Genomic DNA, 21,422 nt, shown 5'->3' on the forward strand with positions numbered 1-21,422 from the left:
TGTCAAGTCTGGCACTGACTGGGTAAAGCCCAACAGGCTTTCCCCAACTTCAAAACAATGGTCTTTAAAGCAAGGTAGGACTAGGAACACAAAAGCGGCCAGATTCCTAGTTGTGGAAAGTTTAACCAAATTTGTTCTTCGGCGAATGGGGGAAGAGAGAAGGAAAATCGGGGCTCGGCCGAAGGAGCGCGTGGGGTCCGCACTGTGCGCGGCCGCCGGCCCAACGCAGGGAGGTACAGGGATTTGGGGCAGCAGCGACGGCATCCCCCCCGGAGCCCTGGCCAGAGGACGTGTCCAGATCCGGGGGTTCGCGCAACCAAGGAGGTGGAACAAGGACGGCGAAGACGAGTGGGTCTGGTGCGAAGGGGCAGGGGTCCCAGACTCTGGGTGGAAGTTGGGGGCGGGATGGTGCCGGGAAGCCGGGAGGAAGCGGCGAGAGGCTCTACTTACCCGACTGTACCAGATGCTGAGGCGAGCTGGGGCCAGTACGGCGAAGAAAGTCCTCTGGGGGTCGGACTGAACGTGGAAAGGCGCCTCGGCCGGGCTCCCCAAAGGGCAGAGCAGCCTCTTGGGCCAGCCGCTCAGGAAATACATGGTCCGCGCGGAGCCTCAGACGCCGCGGCGCCAGGCGGCCCCCGGCCCCGTCCGTCACACTCAGCAGCCCAGGGTCGGACGCCCGTCTCCCACACCGCCACCGGCCGAGTCGGCGGCGGCGCCGGTGGCAGCTCCGGGCATCTGCCCTCTGGCCGGGCCGGGCCAGGCCGACACAACGCTAAGCGACGAAGGCAGCCCAGCGCAGACGGGGCCCAATGTGGGGGTAGGAGGGGGAGGGAGAGTCTGGATGGAGAGGGGGCGGGAGGAGCTGGAAGTCCCGCCCCGGACCTGGCCCCGCCCCTTCCTCGGGCCGCACTGGCGTCACCACGCAGCGCCGCGTGTGTCTTGCCTGTGAGGGCTGCTGCGCGCGTGCGTACTGGAGATAATCTTCACTCCCCTCTGCTGTCTGAAACTCCGCCTTGGACTTCAGCTCAACACGCATGCGCCTAGCCCTGCTCTGGCTCTTCTGCGCCTCACAGTTGCTAAGTAGGCTGTATAGTCAAGGCTAGCAGGCAGGACTAATGCCTGAGACTCGGCGACAAGTGGGCCGAGCCGGCAAGACGCAGCTACGCGGAGACTAGGATCTGGGACCGCCCTTTGCCTGGCCAAATTTAACTTTTCTTCCCTGATTGGTGAAGTCTCTGGTGGGGGTGGGTCCGGAGCTGCATCGCCTGGGTCGGGGGGCACGTGCAGGGGAGGGCGACTCACGTGACCTTTGGTGCTCCAATTCCTGTCCTGGCCTGTGGGCCGTGGTCTCTGTGCAGAGTTGTGGGGTCCCTTGTCCAGTGAACCATTGTTGTATGCCAAGGTCTGCAGTGAAAGCTGGTGGTGAATTCCCTGCCCACATGGAGTTTACACGCTAGAGGGGGCCTTTATTTCAATTCATAAATAAACCACTTGCCGTGAAAGTGCCTGAATCCTGTTCTCTATCCTTCAGGAATTCTAAATGTAGTGTATATTTTTTAATTCGGTTTGCAATCTTGTGTCCATTTACCAGCCATAATGTTAGACAAGGCAAGGCTTTCTCTTTTGCACTCTCAGTAGAGTATGTGATTTAATTTTTGAACTGGAACCAACTTTAGCGATTCTGTAGTTCGATGTTTAACTTTTTGGACCCCAGGGATCACCTTAACAATAAGAGTTTCTTTAAGCGTTGACCCTGGGATTACCTCTGAAAAGGAGGATGCGGGAGTGGCGAGGGAATGTGGGGTAGGGGAATGGGGTTCTGGATTAAAAGACTTTCTTCTCATTATCTGCGTCTTTGTACAGTCTGAATTTTTCCCTGTGTTTCAATTAAAAGTTTTTTTTTTAAGAGCCCAAGTTTTTGGGGTTTTTTTTAAGTTAACTCACATGAATAAATAAACAGCAAGAAAGGAAACTAACTTAATCCATATCAGATGTAGTATTGTAGCTGGTACTCATAGCAAAATATGTAACTTTCCATAATTTTCCTAAACATTCATTGCATTCCCCAGAAGGTGATCAAAGAATCCAGGATTCCTCAAAGCAAAGTTTAAACTGCCTCACCACTCACCAGCCTCTTGTGGCCAGACTGTGTCTCCTTCCTGGTGTTTTTTCCCCGACAAACAGCATAGCAGTCTGGAACATATTAAATAGTAAGGATAGTAAACTGAAAATATTTGTCAAAGGAAGATTTGGATGAAACCCTGATCCAACTAAACTGCACCATTAGACAAATAAAGAGGCCCAGCGCAGTTTCTTGACTTACTAATATAAAATTGTAGAAAAATAACACAGTTGCATCATACGGTCATCTAACATTCTCAGATTCAGTTATGCATTTGGCAGAAAGAGAGGAAATTAAAGTTAAGTTACAGGGCACCAGTTCCACTTGAAAATTTCCAGAGGGTGTATTTCTCCCAGCTGTCCTTCAGAGGGTCTTTGTTCTCACGTGCCTCCAAAATGTCAGCATTTAACTGCACTCACACACAGTTTAAAGAATTTGTAAGTACTTTTCATTGCACTCAGTTTTAATTTGCTGATTTATAATCTAATTTCCCTAACACACTTCTTTGTAGCATTTAAGGTTTGCAAAATATTTTCAAATGCATGACTTGATTTGTTCCATAGCTTCCATAGCTAATCTTCAAGGTAGGTAATATTGGTGTGATGTTAACAGGACCAGAGAGGTGAACATGCCTGAAGTCACCAGTTCTGAAAAGAACTGGTCTTCCTTCTACAGATCTATTGATTTCTAGATTGAACTGACCTGTGGTAGTTGCTCCAGGCAGTGAGATCCTGTAGGCCTTTCTCCCTGTCCAGGGAGAAGTAAAATATCTGACTCTCTCCACAACCCCTTACTTAAGAGTCCCCCACCTCCATTGTGATAGAAACCCTATGAATGGGATTTTCAAACTTTCAGATATCACAGTCTAACATTAATCTGTAAAATACACTAGCAATTCCTATGCTCTAGATATACCTTCTCTTCCTTTCTGCACATCACCGTCACTTTCAAGTCAAACTTATTGAACTCTATTCTGAGCTAAGACTAAAGTGTAAGGGAAATCTAATAGGTACAAGGTTTCATGTATCAAACTAACAGACTCTTTTTAATTACAAGCAATAGTGTTGGGGCACAGGAACAGAGGTACATTTATAAACTGTTGCTGGAAGAATAGTTGGTGCAATTTTTCTAAAGAGTAGCTGGTGTGCTGTGTGCTTAGTCGCTTAGCTGTGTCCTACTCTGCAACCCCATGGACTGCAGCCTGCCAGGCTTCTCTGTCCATTAAGATTCTCCAGGCAAGAACACTGGAGTGGGTTGTCATACCTTTCTCCAGAGGACCTTCCCAAACCAGGGATAGAGCCCAGGTCTCCCACATTGCAGGCAGATTCTTTACTGTCTGAGCCACCAGGGAAGCTCAGAGAGTAGCTGGTATTACATTTTTAAAAAGAGAGAGAGAGCTTAAAGACATGTTACCTTTGGAACCAACAGTTTCTTTTCCTTTAGTGATTTTTTTAAGAAATAAACACCAGCATGCACAGAGTTTAGCTTTAAGATACCCCACGAAGATAGCTAAGAGGAAATAATCTAAATGTCCTTCAAAAGACATTAGTTATAGTCCTTCCTTACAATGAAATATTTTGCAAAAATAAAAGTTATGGGGAAGAAAATTTAATCACATAGAAGTATATTCAGTATATATTATGAAGTAATGAAAGTGAAGAGGAACTAAAAAGCCTCTTAATGAAGGTGAAAGAGGAGAGTGAAAAAGTTGGCTTAAAACTCAACATTCAGAAAACTAAGATCATGGCATCTGGTCCCATCACTTCATGGGAAATAGATGGGGAAACAGTGGAAACAGTGTCAGACTTTAGTTTTTTGGGCTCCAAAATCACTGAAGATGGTGACTGCAACCATGAAATTAAAAGACGCTTACTCCTTGGAAGGAAAGTTATGACCAACCTAGGTAGCATATTCAAAAGCAGAGACATTACTTTGCCAACAAAGGTCCATCTAGTCAAGTCTATGGTTTTTCGAGTCATCATGTATGGCTGTGAGAGTTGGACTGTGAAGAAAGCTGAGCGCCGAAGAATTGATGCTTTTGAACTGTGGTGTTGAAGAAGACTCTTGAGAGTCCCTTGGAGTGCAAGGAGATCCAACCAGTCCATTCTAAAGGAGATTAGCCCTGGATGTTCTTTGGAAGGAATGATGCTAAAGCTGAAACTCCAGTACTTTGGCCACCTCATGTGAAGAGTTGACTCATTGGAAAAGACTCTGATGCTGGGAGGGATTGGGGGCAAGAGGAGAAGGGGATGACAGAGAATGAGATGGCATCACTGACTCGATGGACGTGAGTCTCAGTGAACTCCGGGAGTTGGTGATGGATAGGGAGGCCTGGCATGCTGCGATTCATGGGGTTGCAAAGAGTCAGACACGACTGAGCGACTGAACTGAACTGAATGAAAGCACAAAAAGGGCGGTATGTAAAATATCCCATGTTCATGAAAAAAAATGAATAAAAATGCCTAGGAGAAAATGGAAGAAAATTCACTAAAATATTGGTGTTTTAAAGGACAGAAATGGTATGGACCTAACAGAAGCAGAAGATATTAAGAAGAGATGGCAAGAATACACAGAAGAACTGTACAAAAAAGATCTTCACGACCCAGATAATCACGATGGTGTGATCACTGACCTAGAGCCAGACATCCTGGAATGTGAAGTCAAGTGGGCCTTAGAAAGCATCACTATGAACAAAGCTAGTGGAGGTGATGGAATTCCAATTAAGCTATTCCAAATCCTGAAAGATGATGCTGTGAAAGTGCTGCACTCGATATGCCAGCAAATTTGGAAAACTCAGCAGTGGCCACAGGACTGGAAAAGGTCAGTGTTCATTCCAATCCCAAAGAAAGGCAATGCCAAAGAATGCTCAAACTACTGCACAATTGCACTCATCTCACACGCTAGTAAAGTAATGCTCAAAATTCTCCAAGCCAGGCTTCAGCAATATGTGAACCGTGACCTTCCTGATGTTCAAGCTGGTTTTAGAAAAGGCAGAGGAACCAGAGATCAAATTGCCAACATCTGCTGGATCATGGAAAAAGCAAGAGAGTTCCAGAAACACATCTCTTTCTGCTTTATTGACTATGCCAAAGCCTTTGACTGTGTGGATCACAATAAACTGTGGGAAATTCTGAAAGAGATGGGAATACCAGACCACCTGACCTGCCTTTTGAGAAATCTGTATGCAGGTCAGGAAGCAAGAGTTAGAACTGGACATGGAACAACAGACTGGTTCCAAATAGGAAAAGGAGTTCGTCAAGGCTGTATATTGTCACCCTGTTTATTTAACTTCTATGCAGAGTACATCATGAGAAACGCTGGACTGGAAGAAACACAAGCTGGAATCAAGATTGCCGGGAGAAATATCAATAGCTTCAGATATGCAGATGACACCACCCTAATGGCAGAAAGTGAAGAGGAACTCAAAAGCCTCTTGATGAAAGTGAAAATGGAGAGTGAAAAAGTTGGCTTAAAGCTCAACATTCAGAAAACGAAGATCATGGCATCCAGTCCCATCACTTCATGGGAAATAGATGGGGAAACAGTGGAAACAATGTCAGACTTTATATTTCTGGGCTCCAAAATCACTGCAGATGGTGACTGCAGCCATGAAATTAAAAGAAGCTTACTCCTTGGAAGGAAAGTTATGACCAACCTAGGTAGCATATTCAAAAGCAGAGACATTACTTTGCCAACAAAGGTCTGTCTAGTCAAGGCTATGGTTTTTCCTGTGGTCATGTATGGATGTGAGAGTTGAACTGTGAAGAAGGCTGAGCGCCAAAGAATTGATGCTTTTGAACTGTGGTGTTGGAGAAGACTCTTGAGAGTCCCTTGGAGTGCAAGGAGATCCAACCAGTCGATTCTGAAGGAGATCAGCCCTGGGATTTCTTTGGAAGGAATGATGCTAAAGCTGAAACTCCAGTACTTTGGCCACCTCATGCGAAGAGTTGACTCATTGGAAAAGACTCTGATGCTGGGAGGGATTGGGGACAGGAGGAAAAGGGGACGACATAGGATGAGATGGCTGGATGGCATCACTGACTCGATGGACATGAGTCTGAGTGAAGTCCGGGAGTTGGTGATGGACAGGGAGGCCTGGCGTGCTTCGATTCATGGGGTGGCAAAGAGTCGGACACAACTGAGCGACTGATCTGATCTGATCTGATGGGTGCTTTTTTGTGTTCTTTGGGAGGGTTTTTTGTGTTTTCCAAATTGTCTATAATGAATACATGTTACTTTTGTAATGAAAAAAAATTCCATAAGACAAAGTTACTAATGATTGATAATGCCCCACTTTTCTGCTTTAAATGAGGCCTACAGTGCAGGCAAATCAAAGAGAGGAATGTAGTAATGTGGAGCTTCAGGCACTGTCGCAAGACTGGTGAGAGAAGGATTAGGAGGAAAAGCACTCTGAGTCATCAAACTAAAAGTAGGCTCTCTGCCCTTCACACATTCACAGACTTCTTTCTTTCTTTCTTTATTTTGGAGGCTAATTACTTTACAACATTGTATTGGTTTTGTCATACATTGACATGAATCCGCCACAGGTGTACATGTGTTCCCCATCCTGAACCCCCTCCCACCTCCCTTCCCATCCCATCTCTCTGGGTCATCCCAGTGCACCAGCCCCAAGCACCCTGTATCACGCATCAAACCTGCAATCCGTTTCACATATGATAATATATGTGTTTCAATGCCATTCTCCCAAACCATCACACCCTTGCCCTCTCCCACAGAGTCCAAAAGACTTCTTATGACGGTACAAACTGACTGGATTCTGATTCTGCACACACCACTCCCAACTTGGGGGGACCTCTATAAGAGCCTATCACAATATTCACTGAATATGATACTACTTTAGTTTTGGATTGTTTAATATGCTTTAAACATGCAACTTGATGATATTTTTGCATTTGCTTTTTTGTATTTTTTGTATGATACTTTTGTATTTATATTTGCTAATGTATTTGCTTCTGGGATGGATTCTTGATTAGCATTTATGCCCTCCTGAAGATTGATAATATCTCAGCTGAAATAATACGATGTCTGGGTTGTGCTTCAAGATAATCTGGGGGTGAGTGGAGAAGGTGGAAGTATGTATGAAACAAAGTTGGCCATGAGTTGATTATATTTGAAGCTAAGTGATGGCTACTAGGGAACTCAACATGTTATTCACTCAACTTTTCCATATGGTTGAAATTTTTATTTAAAAAGTACAAACATTTAAATTTTTTTAAATTTCAGTAAATGAAAATGTGATTAACCAGTCTACCTTGTCCAAAGTCCTCCTCAGGTAAGGTAAATAGTGCTAAATTTTACTAAGAATCATGTAATTAACCATAAAGCCAGAATGGCTTATTATTAATAACCCTTAATGGATGAAAATGAGACTCTCCAAGCTAGGCTTAAACAATGCATGAACCAAGAATTTCCAGATGTTCAAGCTAGATTTGAAAATTGCAGAGGAACCAGAGGTCAAATTGCCAACATCTGTTGGATCATAGAAAAAGCAAGAGATTCCAGAAAAACATCTATTTCTGCATCATTGACAGTGTAGATCACAACAAACTGTGGAAAATTCTTAAAAAGATGGAAATACCAGACCACCTTACCTGCCTCCTGAGAAACCTGTATGCACGTCAAGAAGCAACAGTTAGAACCAGACATGGAACAACAGACTAGTTCCAAATTGGGAAAGGAATACATCAAGGCTATATATTGTCATGCTGCTTACTTAACTTATGTGCAGAGTACATCATGCAAAATGCCGGGCTGGATGAACCACAAAGTGGAATCAAGATTGCCAGGAGAAATATCAATAACCTCAGATATGCAGATGACACCACTCATGGCAGAAAGTGAAGAGGAACTAAAGAGCCTCTTGATGAAAGTGAAAGAGGAGAGTGAAAAAGCTGGCTTAAAACTCAACATTCAAAAAACTAAGATCATGGCATCCAGACCCATCACTTCATGGCAAATAGATTCAGAAACAATGGAAACAGTGACAGACTTTATTTTCTTGGGCTCCAAAATCACTGCAGATGGTGACTGCAGCCATGAAATTAAAAGACGCTCAATCCTTGGAAGGAAAGCTATGACAAATCTAGACAGCATAGTAAAAAGCAGAAACATTACTTTGCCAACAAAGATCCATCTAGTCAAAGTTATGGTTTTTCCAGTAGTCATGTATGGGTGTAAGTTGGACTAGAAAGAAGGCTGAGTGCCAAAGAACTGATGCTTTTGAACTGTGGTATTGGAAAAGACTCTTGAGAGTCCCTTGGACTGCAAGGAGATCCAACCAGTCAATCCTAAAGGAAATCAGTCCTGAATATTCATTGGAAGGACTGATGCTGAAGCTGAAACTCCAATACTTTGGCCACTTGATGTGAAGAATTGACTCATTGGAAAAGACCCTGATGCTGGGAAAGATCGAAGGCAGGAGGATAAGGGGACGAAAGAGGTTGAGATGGTTGGATGGCATCACCGACTCGATGGACATGAGTTTAAGTAAGCTCTGGGAGTTCTAAGCTCTGGGAGTTCATGATGGACAGGGAAGCCTGGAGTGCTGCAGTCCATGGGGTCACAAAGAGTCAGACATGACTGAGCAACTGAACTGAACTATTTTTAGTATATTCACCCTGTCTGAAACAGATCACCAGAACTTTCCATTTTGTAAAACTGAAACTATATATCTTGTCAACAATAGCTTCTCTTTCCTCCTGCCTCCCAGCCCCTAATAACCACCATTCTACTTTCTGTTTCTGTGAGTTTGACTAGCTTAGTTTCCACCTCATATAAGTGGAATCATACAATAATTGTCTTTTTTGCAACTGGCTTGTTTCACTTAGTATAATGTCCTTAAGATTCATCCATGTTGTATGTAGCATGTGATAGTATGTCATTCTTTTTTAAGGCAAATACCCATTGTATAAATATATTACACATTCTGTTTATCCATTCATCCATATGTGGATGTTTGGGTTGTTTCTACACTTTGGCTACTGTGAATAAAGCTGCTGGGAACTTTGGTGCACAAACATCTGTTCAAGTCCCGGCTTTCAGTTCCTTTAGAAATACACCCAGAAAGGGGATGACTGGATCATATGGTAGTGCCATTTTTAATTTTTTGAGGAACTTCCAATACTGTTTTTCATAGAGGTTGAACCATTTTTCAACCTAGGCAACAGTGCACAGGGTTTTAATTTCTCTACATCCTCACCAACACTGGTTATTTTCTGCTTCTTTAATAGTAGCTGTCTTCATGAATGTGAGATAATATCCATTTTGGGTTTTGATTTTAATTTCTCTGATGATTAGTGATATTGAACAGCTTTTTACATAGCTGTTGGCCATGTGTATATCATCTTTGAACAAATGTTATTATTACCTTTGATATAATGTCACATCAGCAGATCTGTAGAGAAAGACAAAGCCCAAGAGCAAATCTTTGAGCTTAAGTTTTGGAGAATGTAATTTTAGATTCTGTATCAGGTTTGAATGGGGTTAATTCTTACACTCAAAGAATTACACGAATCTCAGAATTACACGAATCTCACAAGTATGAGTTCTTAATCAGAATGGGCCTGAAATATTATCTAGTCCAATCTCCAGCCTCAACAAGAATGTAAGTAGATTTCATAGAGTGCTATTGCTATTGCTAAGTCACTTCAGTCGTGTCCGACTCTGTGTGACCCCATAGACGGCAGCCCACCAGGCTCCGCCGTCCCTGGGATTCTCCAGGCAAGAACACTGGAGTGGGTTGCCATTTCCTTCTCCAATGCATGAAAGTGAAAAGTGAAAGTGAAGTTGCTCAGTTGTGTTCGACCCTCAGCGACCCCATGGACTGCAGCCTACCAGGCTCCTCCGTCCATGGGATTTTCCAGGCAAGAGTACTGGAGTGGGGTGCCATTGCCTTCTCCAAGATTTCATAGAGTAAGTTTACATATATTTAAAACATAAAATTAATTTATAAAACCACTAAAGACTTAATATAAAAGGAACATATCTATGGAACCACATTTAATACATTTGATTATAAGTACTAAAGGATATGAAAAAGTGGCTACACATTAAAAAATAAAACTAAAGGGAAAGACATCAAAATATTTGCAGTACTCATCTCTAGAAAATATAATTTTGCATAGTTTTCTTTTCTTTTTCATTCCAATTTATAAAACCACTAAAGACTTAACATAAAAGGGACATATCTATGAAACCACATTTAATACATTTGATTATAAGTACTAAAGGATATGAAAAAGTGGCTACACATTAAAAAATAAAACTAAAGGGAAAGACATCAAAATATTTGCAGTACTCATCTCTAGAAAATATAATTATGCATAGTTTTCTTTTCTTTTTCATTCCTGGCATTTTCTGTTTTTTTTTTTCCTTTTATAAGCAGAAAAATGGTAATATTTTTTCTTTTTTAATCAGAAAAAATAGCTATTTTGTATGTTAATTTGTTATTGAGGAGATCAATTTTCCCAAATTGTGGTCCACTTATCACCTGCATCAGAACTGTCTGGAGATACACTTAAAATGCAGATATCTATAAGCAATTGTATATAAAATAAGCTACAAGGATATATTGTACAGCATAAGAAATATAGCCAGTATTTTATGATAACCATAAATGGAGTATAACCTTTAAAATAGTGAATCATTGTATTATACACCTATAACATGTAATATTGTATATAATTATACTTCAATTTAAAAAAGAAAAGAGAATCTGCCACACACAAAACAATATAAAATAAAATGCAGCTTCCATGACCGAATCCCAGGCTTCCTGAGTCAGAATCCCTTCACGGTGTGGCCCAAGAATTAACATTTTAAACAAATACCCACAAGATTCTCATGCATATTAATAAGAGCTAATAAAGAGTTGATTAGGAGTTAAAAGCTAAAGTGCCTTCTGTCTGTACTCTATATGTAGGCTAGAATCTCTATACAGTTCTCCTATCAGCATACAAACAAGTCAAAATCCTGGTACACTGGATTCTGAGGAAGTGTGGGCATGAATTCTCTTCCAGAAAATCTGAATTTTCTTGATTTCCTGGTGAAAGAGCTATCCAAAGGGTGTAACAACTCCACTGTAGAGACCCGAGGATACCAAGGGGTTGAAGTAACTTTAGGTCATTCAATAGCAGTCCTCATGAGTGAGTGGAGCCCATGCTTATGGACTACTTGGCCTTGTTCATCACCTTTGTGTTGCCTTGTTAGCCCTCTAAACTACCTTTAACTATTCCTTATCTGTGGAGTGGAGATGCTAATACCTATCTTGTCAGATTCTTTTTTTTTTAATGATGCTGGAGACTGAAAGGTCAGAGTAATCTATGCCCTTAGAAGCATATTTTGAATTAGACACAAAGAACTTCCTAATGATGAGTGCTATTACACAAATGGTAATAATAATAACAAGTATTCAGCTCTCATCATGTGCTAGATACTGCTCTAAGCATTTTATAATGCTTAATGTTTATCATCCTAACAACCATATGCTGCTGCTGCTGCTGCTAAGTTGCTTCAGTCGTATCCGACTCTGTGCGACCCCATAGATGGCAGCCCACCAGGCCCTGCCATCCCTGGGATTCTCCAGGCAAGAACACTGGAGTGGGTTGTCATTTCCTCCTCCAATGCATGAAAGTGAAAAGTGAAAGTGAAGTCACTCAGTCGTGTCCGACTCTTAGCGACCCCATGGACTGCAGCCTACCAGGCTCCTCCATCCATGGGATTTTCCAGGCAAGAGTACTGGAGTGGGTTGCCATTGCCTTCTCCGAACAACCATATGAGGTAGCTATTATTATCCTTACTTTACAGGTGAAGAAACTAAGGCTCAGAGAGGCTCAAGGTTCAGAGTAAAGAAGGAAGTGGTGGAGTCAAAATTTGAACCCAGAACACTAACACTTAACAACTTGAATACAGTCTCTCTCTACAAACTTATTTTCTCACTAATAAAATATACATATTTTATATCAGGCAGACTTAACTATTTTTTTCAATTCCTAAAAATATTTTTTATGAATCCTTCATGCAGAAAAATTGCCTTGCTAAGAAAATGAATGAAACTGGCATTTTCATATTCACCTAGCAAATAACATCCTTTATATCTTAAGCAAAAATGAAATGATAATCTATCCAAAAGGTCATGTGAAAATATTAATAAGCCATGGAAGGAAGAGAGGGAAGAAGGAATTACATCACTTAAGTAGGATGTTGAATCTATAAAATGAATCAAGAAATTAGCCTTTTAGCAGTTGGATAGTATTTCAACAACATTAATGCACCACATCATTCAATACATGATTCACCAAGGAAGACTCTCCCCTACTCAGTGGGCATTTTTAGAAAGTGAGCAAATGCAGGCTGTTTCCTGTGAAAGGCCCTTGGGGTTTGATTGTGTGCTGCACTGTCTGTTGCTTCCCATCAGAGAGCAATTTCTGCAGGACCCTGAGGAAGGGAGCATTACACTTTCTCCCCTCAACCTACACTTTACCAATCCCAAGCAAGATTACGGTTCTCAGAGGTTTTCCCCTCTGTAATAAAGACAAGAAAACTGACAAAGGTGGGAAGAGCTCCCTCCAGGTTTTTACCTTAACCAGGTAGAAAGAAACATCTTCTATCAGCCAGGTGTATTGGAAGAAGCTGGCCACTGCCAGTATATATTTGATATTAAGCCCACGTCCTTCCATGATCAAGGAAATAAAAAACAGTTTACCTGTTGTGCGTTTGTGCTAAGTCGCTTCAGTTGTGTCCAACTCTGTGACCCCATGGACTGTAGCCCCCAGGCTCCTCTGTCCATGGGTTTCTCCAGACAAGAATACCGGAGTGGGTTGCCGTTCCCTTCTCCAGGGGATCCTCCCAACCCAGGGATCAAACCCAGGTCTCCTGCATTGCAGGCAGATTCTTTTACTGTCTGAGCCACCAGGGAAGCTTCTCTTACTTCCAACTAAAACGCTAGGCAAAAGTACACTTAAAAACAATGGAGCAAAAGAGACCTCTGACAAACATTCCACCAAGTGAGCCGTAAAAGAGCCATCCAGTGTGTCAATATTCAATAATCCTTCGAAACCTTTCTCTCATGTCTCACAAAGACACTGTCGCCTTCAAGAGCAGGGAACCACCTATGAGGCTACTTTCTACAGAAGCAACCCCGTGCTCTTTCCAGAAATGCAGCAGCTCCTCCACCTGCCTCCTCCTTCTTCACAGACCCTCCTTCCCTTTACTCTTTGTCTTCGTTTTGGTTCCCCTAGAAGCCAACAAGAATACACATGCCAATAGTTCACTTCGGTGTTGGTATCAGGAAATGCCAGCAGGGAAATACGCAAGAATGGGAAGACAACCAATGAGGAGAGTGTTTTCAAGCACATGAGCACTATGGGTAATGGGTGGTTAGTCCCTCTGGGGAATTCTGGGAACCAGTGTAGATCCCATACTTCTGAATTACTGCATCTGAGAAGCAAGGGCACTGGAGATTTATAAACCAGCTCCTACCAATCAGTAGTTAAGGGCTGCTCCTGGGAGGCACTAAATCGCCGCACACCCAACCTCCGTACTCACAGCTGGACCTCTAAGCGCTAGAAAAAGTCACTGATCGGTGGTGCAGTTGCTGGCAATTGGTACAGCCTCAATGAGACATGGGCAGGGCACCAACAGCATCTGCTACCCTGGTGCCTGAGATTCCAATCTAGTACATGGAGACCCATTAATAAATGTCAGGGCTCGCAGAATACGGAAGAAGATCAAGAGCTCTGGAGACAGGCTGATTGGTTTCAAACTCTGGGTTCTTAAACTTCCCTAAGCATCAAATACCACAAAGGATTGTTGTGGGGATTAAATAAGGTAATTCACATTAAAACAACAACAACAACAAACATCCAGTATTGCGACTGACACATAGTATATATTCCCCCAAATGCTAGTTATTAATATTATTCTTAACACTGGATCCCCTTAAACCTGACCAGACCTTAAAATGTTCTGCTTGGCCAGTTTGCCCTGCAGGAACCCAGAAGTTCTAGTCTTGCTACTGGCACAGCATTTACACTGACTTCAGCAAGTAGAACAGTGAGCCAACTGGTCTTGAAGATCAGGCCAGAGGGAGCCCTGAATTCTCATCAGAGGGGGAAAGGGTTATCTGAAGCTGAGTGGGGCTCAGTAGATTCCACAAAATAGATACGGATCTCCCAAGGAAGGCATAGGTTTCAGGACAGAACATGGTCCGACTCATCCCCTCCATATTATTTTTCTGCCCAGCCACTGAAATAATTTTTTTTATGTTTATGAGAAAAAGTAGTGGAGGAAAGAACTAGCGCTTATCCTTCTCCATAACAAGTTTCAACACAAAAACATAACTGTGTTTTCAATAAGCAAGTATTTTTGGAATTCCTGAGTTCAAATAAAATTACATGGTTCACATGCTGAAGGCTTTTTTTTTTTTTTTTTTCCCCAAGCTGGTTTTCCTCCCCAGTCAGTGAAGACCAGATTTTGGAAAAACTCAAACTTTCATTAAAGTTCAGCCATGTAGGATATAAAAGCTGGGTGGGTCCTGTTTAGATTTTTCTTTGTTGCTAAATTTCTCTACCTGACAGCAAGAACAGATTTTGGAAAGCGATACACAGGGCATGGAGAGAGCTATGAGGCCACATAAGGCAAAAACAAAAGGAAACTTTGAGAAGAAAATGTATCATATTTTCCAAAAAGCAAAAACCACCAGTTTTTCAATTCTTAAGATAGTGTCTGGAAAATATAGTAAATTTGTTTCAGTAACAATGCTATGTTCTTCTAAATTGCTCATTGATAATGAAGATTGTGATTGAATTTCAAATTTTTGAAAATGTTTAGCCACTAATATTTATAGGCCCTTGATTTAAAAAATGTTGCCTTCTTTAATTAAAATAAACACATATCCTCCAAAATCAATATTCAAAAGAGAATATCCACATGGAAAGGAACAGCTGGATCTTATATCCCCCTGCTTCTACCACCCATGCTCCGCAACAAGAGAAGCCACTGCAGTGAAAAGCCCATGTATTGCAATTGGAGAGTAGGCCCCCTCTCAGCAACTAGAGAGAGCCAGCACATAGCAATGAAGACCCAGTGCAGCCAAAAATAAATTAATAAATAAACAAAACAATAGTATTGGTCTAGTCCAGAGCAATAGATTGGTTTGATTCCAAAAGCACGTCCTAATAAACTTCCTTACCTTAATCTCTGTTTTGAATCTAGTTCTCATGGCAGGTACTCAGAGCCCAGGTACAAATATCTAGATATGTTAACTCCTCAAGTATAGACCCAAAGGAGTAAAGAAAGAGAAAGTCAAAGCAGCCAGTTATTGCTTGTATGTAGAACTGTCTTATGCTCAGTCGACTGGTGGTTTTAGTGACTGATGGCTCCCTTGCAGGAGGAACTTGGTCTCTCTCTCTCTTTTGATGTTTCTGAATAATAACCATACTAGAATATAAGTCAGTAAGTACCATATTTACAAAAAATTATCTTACAGTGAAAATAAATTAGCAAAAAAGAATAAAGAAAGAGATTTAGAAATGAAAGAAATACGAACATATCTCACTTTGTACAAAAAATACATCTCTGAAAAACTGGACTATGAATCATATTTTGGTGAGTTAAATTATATTTTAAAGTCAGTAGCAGAACTCACCATGTGAAGACTTTTATGACAAACAGTTTTACAGAGAAAAGAATTGCAAATTAAAATCACTAACTTCTAATTTGTTACTTTACAGAATCAGATTTTCACTCACTGAAATGATTTAAACTAAAGTGTTTGTTATTTACAATCTAAAGCCACAGCAAAACATCTAATATAAAATTGCATTCACTTCTGATTAATTACCCTTGGCCCTACACTTTTAGATACAGAGGGGGAAAAAGTCACTTCAAGTTAACATATTGTGATATTGTTCTTAAGAATATTAGCCAAATTCTTTCCCAGTACTGGAACTTTATTGTATTATTTTTGCTCAAAATAAATGAATTGGCAAAGACTTAGTCTCTCTCTTAAATAATTTTAATTCTATTGTTATGTTTTGGTAATGGATTTAAACTTCATCCCGATGTCTCTGAGAATAGAGAAATGAAGGTTGGGAACTGACTTCCTCTTCTGCCAAAGAGTGTTTTCCCCCCCCTAGATTAGTAGTTGCGGAGTAACCATGGATAATTTGGTACCAAATTTGGACAGAGGTTTGAGAATTTGTCTTTAGCTGAAAGCCAGCAATTCACATTTAAATAAAATGTACATTTGGATGCAATGCTCAAATTTAGATAAGATTATGTTATTTGGGAGGAAATCGGTCCTAAGATGACATCTGTTTACAGTGGAATGAGGAACTTCCTTGGCAGCTAATCATGTAAGAAGATCTGTTATTACAAAGCTACCTAAGCCTGCTTATACGGTATCATGAGAGGCAACAGGCACAAGTACCTGTGTCAGGGATGTCCTTAGGAGAGGAGGAATAGCAGATACTCAGATCCAAAATATTGAAATGAGCTCTCTTGAGAAGAAATGCAGAAAGATGCAGAAAGACACTGCTTAAAAGTAGGCTTCTATAGGTCGCAGGTCACTTCACTTCTCTGGGCCTCTCAGGGTTATGTGAAAAGACAAAGAGACATTTTGTGCTCAGTAAAGAAGGTAGCAGTGAAGGAGTGGCCCTATTTCCTTATATGGAGGAAGTCCCTGCAGGCCCATAGCTCCCCAATTCCTTTCATATTGTCAGCTTCAGCTTCTCCAACTCTTGGGCCAGGTGTGTGTTTAACTCCACGATGAATGTCACCAGGGGTTTGGGAGGAGGGAAAGACTAGTGCAGATTCCAGTCTACCCTTGTGGGTTCCGGTATGTCCTTGCTCCCCCCACTTCACATCCTGTCTTCCCGTCCTGTGGACTTTAGCTCTAGTATCAGATACAGGAACAACAGCTTCACATAGACAGTGCAGCCAGCTTCTGGAATTGCGTACAGTTAAATCTCCTATAATAAATCCCTTATTGCATTAATTTCTCACAGTGGTTCTGCTTCTTCGAACAAACCCTGACTGATGCATTTGGGCTGAATTTTATTTGTTTGTTTTTTACTATTATAGAAATGCTACCATGAACATTCATGTTTGTGCTTTCTGGTATACTTGTGCTAAAATCCCTCTAAAATAGATACCTAAAGAGTACGTATTTCTGGATTGTAGGGTATTCAAATATTCAACTTTTAAGATAATAAAAATTTTAAATTCTTGAGTAGTTGTGCCAGTTTATGCTCACAGAAGCATTGTTTAAGAGTTCCTCTTGGACTCACAGACTTAGAGAAAAAACCTGTGGTTGCCAGTAGGAGGGATGCGGGGAAGGGATATTTAGGGAGTTTGGGGTAGACATATACACTCTGCTATATTTAAAATGAATAAACAGCAAGGACCTACTGTATAGCACATGGAACTTGGCTCATTGTTATGTGGCAGCCTAGATGGGACAGGAGTCTGGGGGAGAATAGATACATGTATATGTATGGCTGAGTCCCTTCTCTGTTCATCTGAAACTATCACAACATAAATCAGCTATACCTCAATACAAAATAAAAAGTTTTAAGAAAAAGAGTTTCTCTTGATCCAAGTCTTTGCAATTTCTTAGTATTAATATACTTCTTAATTTTAACCCACCTATAGAGTGTAAATGGTTTCTTATTGTAATCTTAATTATAACATTTGTATGATTATTAATGAAGGTGGAGAATCTTTGTATATTTCTATTCTCCACATTTTCTCTTTTGTAAAATGACTATTCATGTCTTTTACACATTTTTCTATGACATTGCTTGATGTTTAATTATTGATATACAGAAAGAGTTCTTCGTCTTTTCTGGAAACAAATCCTTTAATGTAATATGCAGTGGTGCACTGGAACTGGCTTGCCTGGTCTCATAAGAGTAATTTTGTGCATCTCTTCCAAGTGTGTAAGACATCGTTTTGGTAGTTTGAAATAGGCTATGGTGGGATTATTTCCTCCATGGTAAAATCAAACCCTACAAATCATGACAAGCACACCACTAGTTATATATTTTACAAATATCTATTCTTGGTTTGTGGTTTGTCTACAGATTCTTTTGTGGGGTCTTTTGAAGAACATAAATCTTTTAATTTTAGTAGAGTCAAATTTGTTGATCTTTTCAGTTGTCAGTTTTGGATAAGATTGTGTGTGTGTTTTAAGAAATTCTTCTCTATCCCAAACACATAAAGATACTATTCTTTATTTTCCTTTTAGATGTTTAAAAATCAGCTTTTCCATCCAAGTCTTTAATACAACTAGAATTCATTTACTATATACCCATGGGGTAGGAATCTGCTTTTTTGCCCTGTATTTCCCTAGCACCACTTATTGACTAATTCTTCCTTTCCATAGTATGTTCAATACCACTTCTTTTTTTTATTTATTTATTTTTGGTTGTGCTGGGTCTTTGGTGCTGTGCACAGGCTTTCTCTAGTTGTGGTGTGTGAGCTTCTCATTATGGTAGCTTCTTTTGTTGCCAAGCACTGGCTCTAGGCATGTGGAGGTCAGTAGTTGCAGCACTCAAGATCAGTAGTTGAGACTCGCAAGCTCTAGAGTGCAGGCTCAGTGGTTGTGGTGTGTAGACTTAACTGCTCCACAGCTTGTGGAATCTTCCTGGACCAGAGATTGAACCTGTGTCCCCTGCAGTGGCAGGTTGATTCCTGTCCATTGTACCACCAGGTAAGTCCACCACTCCTCTTTTATATTATGTCCATAAATACATAAATCTGCTTCTGGAATCTCTACTATTCCATGAATCCACTTGTCTACTGCAGCATCAGTACCACACTCTCTTCATTCTTATGACTTTATAATTAAACTCTTAAAATCTAGTACAATAAGTCTTCCTACCTTATTCTCCAAAAGAGTCTTTGTCATATATCAACTTTTGTTTTATCTGTACAAATTTTAGAATCAGCTTATCAGTTTTAGTCGGGATTGGGGGATGGGAATCCCATGTGATATGGAATTAGATTACATTGAATTTATAGATCAAATTGGGGAGAACTGGCAACTTCACAAAAGAGTCTTCCTATTGAACATCTTCCACCATGTATTTCTGTGATAGGTCTTCCTTGATGTTCATCAAATAGAGTTTTGGAATTTATTGCATATAGGCCTTATGAAAGAAGTAGCTTATGTTTTTTTAATTGTTATGGTAAACTGCATTTTTTTTTCAAAATTGTATTTTCTAACTCTTTTTTGCCAGTGCTTAGAAGTATATTTGATTTTGTGTATTGGTCTTCTATTCAGCCATGTTACTGAGCTCTGCATTCATTACTAATCATTTGCCTGAACATTCACTGGAATGTAGACAACTATATTTTTATGAAAAAAGACCACTCCAATACTTTCACCAGCTACTGCTTCTCCTATCTTTGTGCTCTGTTATTTCTTGTCTTACCACACTAGTTAAGAAATACATTATAATACCAAATAGAGGTAAATAGACTTTCCTTGCTCCTGAACTTTTTAGGGTTTGCTTCTCATTTTTCCATCATTAGGGATATTACTTGTTGCATATTTAGGATGATCATATGTTTTTTCCTGTTTAATGTTAATGTGGTGAATTATATTTATTTTCTAGTATTTAACTTCAGTTGCATTTCTGGATAAACCCAAAATTGCTCTAGATATTTTATCTTTTTAAAATAAACTCTTAAAATTAGCATTTGGGGTGATATACTGGACAAAGGGATGATTCACTTTCCAGGTGGGATGGAGCGGGTGGTACACGATTTCATCACACTACTCAAAAGGGTGCATAATTTAAAACTTAACAATTGTTTGTGTCTGGATTTTTTCATTAATGTTTTCAGACTGTGGTTGCCTGCAGGTAATTGATAGCATGGGAAGTGAAACCATGGGTAAGAGGAGACTACTGTATCAGACTTTTTGATTGTTGCCAATTTGATAAGTAAAAAGAATACTGTATAAATATATTCATTTTCTACTAAGGAAAAAAATAATAGAAGTTATTTTAAAAATCTTCAAGGATTCAAAGGGGGGAGAGATAGCTGTTTGGAAATGAGGGGCAGGGGAAATCTTGGAGGAGGTAGCCCTTAAGCAGTGTCAGGGATAATAGGTAAAACTGTGGCAGTAGATGCAGGCAGGGGTGGCGAAACATTCAAGGTATGAGCAGTGCAGAGTGGGTGGCATGAGCAAAACATGGAGAGTGGGAAATTGTCTTACATGTAACCTAGTTTGCCTAAAGTGAAAGGAGCACATTCTGGGTAGTGAGGGAAACACACCTCACAGACAGCAATGAATCCTTAAAGCCGGGACTCCCGGCCTGGTGGCCCATTACACCCACTGTGGATTTTGGAAACAAACAAAAAAATCAATGCCTGAGTCCCAGACCTCAAACCAGTTAAATTAGAATTTCCAGTAAGATCTTTCTAAACTCCCTAAGAAATACATTTTTTTTTTTTTTTTTTGTAGCCAGGGTTAAGAATTCCTGCGCTAAGGACATTGAACAGAGAAGCAACAAGCTCAGAAGTGGGCTTATGGAAGGTTTACTATCTTAGATCACATGCTGTTTACCTCTAATTTTATTTATCAGTTTGAAATATGAGGGAGGGGAATCTTAACTATTTAGTTCAAAATTGAATTAAAATTCAAGCTTCACTATCTCTTTAAGAGAAATAACAACAAATGTTCTGTGTCTCAAAATAATTACTTTCTACTTTCAGGGGATAAGATCATTCACCAAGTGGGTATAACTCAGAGTGAAGACTACTTACACACCAGTGACTGGGGGCAGCCAGCATGTCTGCCCCAGAACCGTCCTAGTGAGACTGTGCTCAGAATTCAGTGAAGCACTGCTCTGACACTAGGTGGAGCCCTGGATTGTCATTAGGTGAAAAACTCACATCAAATAACTAGAAGGTGGAGCTGGGGGGAGACACATTGCAACCATCTACTCTAATCCCTAATCTTATGTTTATTTTTAATTTATTTTTTATGTGTGCAAAATTTATTACTTTTCAAACAAGTTATATATTCACTTGGTTCTAAACATACAAGGTCAAAGGTTATACATGCCCTTTCTGTGGTGGATAGGCTCTGCCCTCCAGACCCACTGCCACCTGCCTTCACCCCTGAGAGGGTCTTCTGTGAGGGTGCACTTAACAGCGTTCTCTGCCCTTGGGTTGCTGGTAGGGTTTGCACTGGCAAGAGATAGGAGGACAGGAGAAGAATGGAGTCAGGGTCTTTATTTAAACCCCAGCACTTTCTAAGCTGGGCTGT

At 40.7% G+C, this 21,422-nt stretch overlaps 1 protein-coding gene across 5 annotated transcripts in view; it reads right to left on the reverse strand.

The window, feature by feature from the left end:
- RIC1 (RIC1 homolog, RAB6A GEF complex partner 1) overlaps positions 1-849 on the reverse strand; it is a 141,773-nt gene extending 140,924 nt beyond the window's left edge. For 2 of the 5 annotated variants that reach the window (XM_055578137.1, XM_055578136.1), the window contains exon 1: positions 451-847. In XM_055578137.1, coding sequence (XP_055434112.1) covers positions 451-594 — 144 coding nt within the window. In that variant the 5' untranslated portion in view covers positions 595-847. Of the gene's footprint in view, positions 1-450 lie in introns of all 5 variants that reach the window. The other 3 variants (XM_055578140.1, XM_055578138.1, XM_055578143.1) reach the window with 3 other exon arrangements.
- Between the last annotated feature and the right edge of the window lie 20,573 nt (positions 850-21,422).

The sequence above is a fragment of the Bubalus kerabau genome, chromosome 4, assembly GCF_029407905.1.
Source record: "Bubalus kerabau isolate K-KA32 ecotype Philippines breed swamp buffalo chromosome 4, PCC_UOA_SB_1v2, whole genome shotgun sequence".
NCBI classification, from domain to species: Eukaryota; Metazoa; Chordata; class Mammalia; order Artiodactyla; family Bovidae; genus Bubalus; species Bubalus kerabau.